At 43.0% G+C, this 7,794-nt stretch overlaps 1 protein-coding gene across 2 annotated transcripts in view; it reads right to left on the reverse strand.

The window, feature by feature from the left end:
- SLC13A5 (solute carrier family 13 (sodium-dependent citrate transporter), member 5) overlaps positions 1–7,788 on the reverse strand; it is an 11,798-nt gene extending 4,010 nt beyond the window's left edge. The window contains exons 1-8 of one of the 2 annotated variants that reach the window (XM_010189377.1): positions 7,706–7,788; positions 5,029–5,157; positions 4,407–4,543; positions 3,754–3,968; positions 2,904–3,072; positions 1,601–1,723; positions 832–1,044; positions 182–303 (exon numbers count right to left, since the gene is read on the reverse strand). In XM_010189377.1, coding sequence (XP_010187679.1) covers positions 182–303; positions 832–1,044; positions 1,601–1,723; positions 2,904–3,072; positions 3,754–3,968; positions 4,407–4,543; positions 5,029–5,127 — 1,078 coding nt within the window. In that variant the 5' untranslated portion in view covers positions 5,128–5,157; positions 7,706–7,788. Of the gene's footprint in view, positions 1–181; positions 304–831; positions 1,045–1,600; positions 1,724–2,903; positions 3,073–3,694; positions 3,969–4,406; positions 4,544–5,028; positions 5,158–7,705 lie in introns of both variants that reach the window. The other variant, XM_010189378.1, reaches the window with a different exon arrangement.
- Between the last annotated feature and the right edge of the window lie 6 nt (positions 7,789–7,794).

Below are 7,794 nucleotides of genomic sequence, written 5' to 3' on the forward strand. Positions count from 1 at the left end.
GATGTAGATCACTGAGAAACCTGCACAGGGCAAGGGTAATAGCCATGAGCAGGGACCGTGCCCCAGCCCTGCCCAGGAGGTGAGCTACCCTGAGAACTGCATGCAGATCCAGTATAAGATTCTGCCATGTTAGCTGGAGCTGGTTAACTGTTTGTAATGTTACAACTCCTCTTTCAAATACCTTCTTCGGTCTGTTCAGGGTCAGATATGCTTGGATTCCAGCCTATGAATTTGGGTTTATTAGCAGGAAGAATGAACAGTAGTAGGGCAATAAACACAGCAGGAGCAGAATCAGTGATATACCTAAAGAAGAAAAGAGGATATAGCTTAGAAAATAAGACATCTTTCTCCTAGAAGATGGCTGCTTTTCAGCATTGCAGTCACAACTCTTTGTCACCCTGCTTGGGGCTTGCGCATTAGTAAAATGGGCAATTAGTTCATGACTGAGGTCTGTCAGACCTGCCACAACAAAAACACAGTAATAAAAGAAACTAGCGATAATACACATTAATAGCCCATCACAGATGACAACGGCTCCTGGGAGCAGGGTTCCTTCTCTGAGGTGAAGCCAAGATTCACCAGTTGTATCTCAAAGATGTATGTCCTGGTTTCACTGGGATAGAATCAATTTTCTATTCAGGAAAGCTGCATTTTTGAGAAGACGGCAGTGCCTGATCTGGTGGGAACAAAGTTGCTAAGACACTTAGTATGAACATGTGAATTCATGTAAGGTTGGAACAAATGGCCCTGCACTCAAAATGGAATGTAAGAGCAAGGGAACCTGATTCACTACCAGGAGGGTACAGGATAAAAAAAAGACTAAAAACTTACTTTTCTCCTTCTGGGAAGAGGCTGGTGGCCCAGCCTTTTACAAAGCCTGGATGTCTGGAAAACCACAGGAGAACCAGCAAAACAAACATTAGGAGGACATTGAATTCAGCATAAGAGATAGGGCCTAATTTCTTCATTTCTGCCTTCAGCACGTTGTATGCAGCCTTTTCTTTAGCAGTTCTCTCTGTTCCACAGCCCCAGCTTTTTTTAAAGCTTTAAGGAAAAGGGAGAAGAAATACTGTAAGCATTAATACACAAAGGATTTAACACACTTGCCACTGAAGCTGCCACTCCTAGGGACAGACACAGACTACAGCAGAGAGCCGTACAGGAACAAAGAAATTACAACAGTGTCAAAGTATTGCATGGGGACACACCAGTTCTCTCAGAAGAATGGGGTCTATGAATGGAGTTAAGTTTCTGTCCAGTTTGGAGCAACCTAGGATGAAAAACTCAGTTTGACACAACGGTAGCAAAACAGATACAAGAGCTCTCCTAGGGTTGAAATTTTCAGATGTGAAATTGAAGAATAAAAAGGCAATTCTGTCTGAACATTAAGAATGTATAAAGCTTTTGCCTTCGTGTAATTCCCATGAGCACAAAAGGTTTCCAGACCTCAGAGGTTGATGTGAAATGGAACTGATCTCTGCTACAAAATTAATAAATTGTCAGTGTATTTGTTTTATCCACATTTCTCAGTAAGCTGATCTGCACTATCTGATGGGCAGTTAATATTATGTAGTTAAATATTATGTAGTTAAAGACTCACTTTAGTCCCATGAAGGAGCACTGTAGCCAAAGCCATGCTAGTATCAACATCAGAATCATGTTTGGGAATGCAAACCCAAACCAGGAAGCAAAATTCACAACATCATTATTGTTGGGGTACAACCTGAGAAGACAAAATGCTTTCTGCATGAATGTCAAAACATTCAGTAATCTACTCGCTCTTTAATATGTGCTAGCGACAATTATACACGTAAATCTACGAAAACCATTACAAGTAATCACAGGCAACATCTGTAGCCTAACTGAAGTCAATAGGAAGGTAGCCTGGACTTCAGAGCAGAACTTAAATGATCCTTGTTTTTCCCTGTATTTTCCTTTAATGCATGTAGGAGCTCATGTTGATACTTTAGGTCTCAGTAAGAGAAGTGCTGCTGAAAGGTCTCCCACACATCCCGGGTACCTTTCACTTTCAACATGCCTGCTCATTTATCCCAAGACAGGATGTTTTTTTTCCTTCCCATTCATTCTAGTAACAGCAAGAACTGTCTTTCCTGAAACTATCAGCAGCACTTCTGCTCACTTCAATAGAAGACAAAGCTGCTAGTTGGCTTGAAACAATGAAGCCAGTGTTTTAAGAACAGCAATTTTTATTCTTCCCTGCGTTCACCAATAATGACTGGAGGAAAAATATCAATAGAGAATTTCCATCTGCGTGTCAAAACCAACAGGTAATGTGGCAGCTGAGGCAGAAGTACTCATAACAGAAGGAAGCAACGTGGAGGGACTGTTGTGAAGTCTGCAAAATTTCCACTGTAGATTAGGTTGATTTAAATAAATTCCCAAACTCAGTTTAGCAAAGAGAGTAATTTTGTGGGTAACTCCTTTCCTTTACAACTGTATCTGTACTGTTTCCACATCCACAGCATGGAGAAATAATATCATAGGAGTGGCTAAGCTATTTTCAGCTTTCTTCAGCATGCTTATGAGAAGAGTTAATCACACATTCTTCTGATGCTCTTCGCTGCAGTTTGTCTGCTGATGTGCAGCATTTCAGTTGAAAAAGAGGAGGTAGAAGAACCAGTATCTCATGATCAACCAGCTGTCTGCTGATTACCAGCAAGTATTTCCAGGTTTCTCAGGAGACCTATAATACCAGCACACAGCTGCCTCAAAAAGGCTGATGCAGAAAAATGAGGCCTATCACTTCATACACATTCCCAACTCTCAGCTCATCACCTGGTTATTACTTATACTTTGCAACTCAAACTGTCATCTAAGACTAGTCAGTTGGTCACGGAAACAGTAAGATAGTATAAGTAAAAGAAACAGCAAGAGTGACTTACTGATTCATCTGGCCTTTCAATACCATGTTTGGTCCTGTTCCAGTGAGTGTGGCAGTTCCTCCAATGCTGGCAGCATAGCATACACAAAGTGTCATTCCCTTACATATACGCTTCCTCATTTTCTTTTCCTCAGATCTGGGGTCATCGGGGACTTGTCCATTGCTTATGACTAGACAAAAAGAATGCAACTTGCCTCAGGTAAAGCTAGGGAGACAGGGAGTTCAGGACAGGGTCTGCAGGCTCAGTGCTTCCAGTTTGTGTATGCCATCTACTTCAATTAAAAAAACCCACAGATATGTCCCTAAAAACTTTACTCATATTCATGAGAAGCTGAAGAGAGAGGCCGACGATCTGGGTCTACATGATCCAAGGATGCAGTCTTCCATATTGGTGCCACGATTCCACAGCAGTAATTTCCTGTTTTGCACAAAGGCTTACCACCAGCCAGATGTTGTAACTGCTGGCACGATTCCAATGCCACAGTAAGAACCCAACTAGCTTTAACAGCGGTGAATACAGGCAATAAAAAACCCACCCAGAACCAGATTCTCACCTGGCACAACAGCTAAGATCAATATGCTACGTCAGTTTACACTGAGATTTTGCTGCTGTGTCCATTGTTCTCTGAGGTTAACAGTCTAATCTTGAAGTCTGACTGGACTAATGTAGCAGGACCATGAATTTATGGCATGCACAACAAACTCAACAATACCAAAGAGTATTTTTTGCTCACTTTTATTACTGTGAGTCAAAAGACACAAATTCCCTTTTCAATGTAGCTTTTAAAGTACTCCTCCTTCTTCTCCCCGCGTGCGGAGTAGAATCAACTCACTGCTGAGTAGGCTCTTACCATGTACTGAAGTGGGATCTGATGCATTCTTTTCCTCCAGCTCAATCACTGTACTTGTTTGCCCAGTTGCTTGTTCCATCATGGTCACATCGTACTCTGTGTTGTCCATTTGATCCAGGACAGCCTGGACAATGGGAACCATCATAGCAGTGGTGGCTGTGTTACTTATCCACATGGACAGGAAGGCAGTGACTACCATAAATCCCAGCATGAGGCTGAAGAGAGAGAAATACACAGAGGAGAAAGGAGGAGAGAAAACAGACGCTGTAAGGTTTTGTAGTCACTAGAGCAGTAGAGTAGAGCCCGGAGAGGGATGTGTGTAGCATCCAGTAACACAAAGCAGGGCCAGATTCCCTTCCAAGACAGCTCTGCCACCTTCACTGAAGAAATCCCAGAAAGCCATTTAGCTCCTTAATCTGCGCGTGATTAAGTCTGTCTTCATTTTGTCCACAGTGGCAAGCATCTAGAATTAGCCAAATGCTGGTTTTCACTACAGGACAAATAAACTGTTCCTGCTGCCAGACTTCACCTCTGGAAATTCTGCACAAGCACAGCTTTCTTGAAGGCTCCCTTCTCTGCTGACTGTTAAAACACCATCCCTAGGCCTCTGCTAAATTGACACAGGCAAGGAAGAAGTAATGTAATACTCTTACAGTGCAGGTTTCACCCCAAGAATCAGCAGGACCCTCAGTGCAATCCTTTTGTGAAGATTCCACTGTTCAACAGAAATTGCAACAATCAGCCCTCCGACAAAGAGCATGTTTGTGTCATTTAGGTACTGCAAGCACACCTGAAAGACAGAGAAGGTAGGTCAGGGCCCCACATGTTGCCTCTTGCCAGCTTCGCTTGTACAAACAGCCAGAGAGAGCTTTGGAGGGGACACAGTGGACTTGCTGGCACTGTGCTGTCTCCCCTGTCAGAAGTTTGTCCCGTGCATTCTGAAATCTCCCAGAGGATATGCCAGCACTGCTCTCTCATGGGATGGGCCATGAACACACAAGCTGTTGTGCACTAGCAGGATGCTCTCCAGCAGGATCCACACCCGGACACGGGCCTTCCCGTCTACCACCTTAACCCCCACACCCTTCGCGTTTTGGGCAAATGTGTATTTGTTCTGTATCTTCCCCTACAGGAACGCTGAACACTGCTCAACATGTTCAAAAACAGCACCACAGGGCTGAGGCACTTTTCTGTTGGATTTGTTTGCTAAATATTGATGGGGGATCAGAGCAATGGATATCCCTATATCAGGCCTGGACTGAGTAAGTTCCTTACGGATTTAGAGCTCTGGACTCCAAGCAGAGGGAAAAACACCACAGGCATGAGGGAGGTAACAGCCAGTGGGATCACTTCAGTGCACCAGTACACAGCCATGATGATGATGATATATGCACACTTGGCCTCCTGCAACATAATGGAAGACATATTTAAGCACAGAAAACTATTCTTAAAGATAAGAAACACATTGATAGCTCTTTATAAAGGGGCCAAACTCTCCATTGCCTGTAGCTTAACAAGCTATGCTGAAATAGGTAAGAGATGTGAGGATTTAAACTTGTACTTTTAAATCTTGTTCTGAAATCACTTGCATAAAAAGATCTTTTTGACCTAAATCGTTTGTTCTAATGCCCTCACACAAAATGTAGGGTGTGAGAAAAACAAACCTTCCACAACTAAATAAGTACAAAGTTTGCAGTGTGCAGTTACCTCTTGGCGGTTGAGGTAAGCAAATTTCACATCTAGGAGCCAAGATTTTTAATAGTGTTTGTAGATCTGGACATTTCTATTTTGAGTTAATTATTTTTAAATGGATGGCCAAATTTCCCAGTGTGGATGATTAGCTTGACTGAAATTCACAGGTCTAAGAAGTGTGTCCAGGAACACACCTGGGTCCAAAAACTGTACCGCTGAATAGTTCAAAAGTTCTTAACTTTTACAAGTAACAAAGTAAAACTCTTTTACCTTTTTTTATTTTTTCGTGACTAAGCACGATAGAAATACTTAAATACATTCCCAAAGCACTCTGTGCTCACCTAGTAAGGGGATTCACTAGATTAGAAAAGCTGTAACATGACTTTTTATACTTTTTATACTGTTGATCAGGCATTTCTGTAACCTGCTCCTCCTTGGTTTGTACTTCCAAAATTGTCAGGAGAAGCAAGCATTCATTAGCCAACAGTAAACAGTGTTTTAAAGCTTAAGTCTGTTCTGTAGTTCAGAATTTGCTCATATATAGAGTATTTGTTTAAAGGATTTTATTCTAACACAACAAACAGGACTTTATTGCAAAAATACATGGTGTTACAGTGACATTTAAAAATTGCTGTAAGGTGATATTTATAAACAGGGGTGTGTTTTCCTTCATTTTGTTGATGTCGAGAAGCTTAAGAACCAGAAAACAGGCTTTGTAAGTAATTTGATTTTTTTTCTTCAGGTTTCCAGGAAATTAATTACACCACAAGTTTTGAAAAAAAAAATTTCTTCAGATACTAAAAGATACCAGACTAAAAGATATCAGGATCCTATTTAAGTCTCTTCCTTTAATAAAAATGAGGTGAGCTCATGACACAAACTACGCTGTACCAGAGTAACGAAGTGCTAGAACTGACTGTGGTTAATCTGTTGCCAGTATGAAAGACAGATAAACAACCCTAAGTGAATAAAATTCACAGTGCAGAAGAAACACTGGTTTTGTAGAGTGGAGAGTAAATAATTTATGTGAAGTTCAAAAATACAACCATGCTTATAAATTAACTCCAACAACCACAGCCAATTCAAACAACCAAAGATCTGGAATCAAATATATGTCTGTACCTACACCTATATCTATCTGTGATTTATGGGAGCAGTCACAGAATGCTTACTTGGTGTCTCTGGACAGTTGACAGAAAACAGTGATCTGCCTTCTCACTGACAGCTGAAAAAGCAGCCACTGACGGAAAAGTTACTCTCTTGTTGTGAAATACTGTAATTTCCCAGATTAGACCGATGCCACCGTATTCCTACAAATACTGGAAAACTGAAGACATACTTATTTATTTAGGGAAATTATCTTTCCTAGAATTGGTCAAAGTAGTGACTAACAGTCAGGAATTCATCTTTCTGTGAAGCACCAGCATTCAACTGAAAGGTAGGGCTGGTATTACTTAGATGGGTAAACCAGAAGGGCTGGCAATTTTGATTATAAATATGCATGACACTTTCCTGTACTTTAAAATACACTGAGTGACACAGATCTCTCAGAAGGACTGTTTTTAGCATTAGAATAGGCTCTAAAGGTCTAGTAGGGTAAAATACTGCAAACTGAGCTTTCACATTTTGCCAAGAAGGCTGGATGACATTAAAGACCAAACTCTTCACTGGGTTATTCCAATTTTATGCTGGTTTAACTCCACTGAAAGCAAAAGAGTTGTGCCATTGCCATGACTGGAGTAAAATGGATGTGAATTGGGGCATATTGCATTTGAAACGCTGTTAGGATTACACACAGTGCACAGCTTCCCACTGCACCACTGATGAAGCAACAGCCCTCAAAGTACCTCAGAGCCTCAGCAGCAGCATGAGCTGAGAACCAGCAGTCCTGACTTTCAGTCCACTGCCATCATTACCACATAACGCAAGACACAGATCTGAACGTGCAGGCAGTTATGCACGCGTTCACGTCTGGCCTCAGAAGAATCGCACCTCGTTCGCAAGATGGGCTGGGTGCATGGGAGCCCCGGGTGCCGGCAGTGGCACAGCCCTGGGGATGCACAGGGATCGGCACAGGCTCTGCAGGCTCCGCCGCCCGGCACCAGCGGCTGGAGATCATCCGGGACGGAACCTCCCTGAGCTCGGGTCTGCGCGGCTGCCTGAGCTGTGCGGCACCGCTTCAGGGGCGGTCTAGGGTCCCGGGGGGAAGCGAGGCCGGGCCGGGGGGGCTGTTCCCCGCGTGGGCCCCGCAGGCACTTACCCGCGTAGGCACGGCGACCGGCAGCGGCAGTAGCAGCAGCGGCGTGAGGAAGAGGATGGCGAAGGACCGGTACCTCAGCAGAGGCCGCA

This window comes from Mesitornis unicolor, unplaced genomic scaffold (assembly GCF_000695765.1).
Source record: "Mesitornis unicolor isolate BGI_N332 unplaced genomic scaffold, ASM69576v1 scaffold43727, whole genome shotgun sequence".
NCBI classification, from domain to species: domain Eukaryota; kingdom Metazoa; phylum Chordata; class Aves; order Mesitornithiformes; family Mesitornithidae; genus Mesitornis; species Mesitornis unicolor.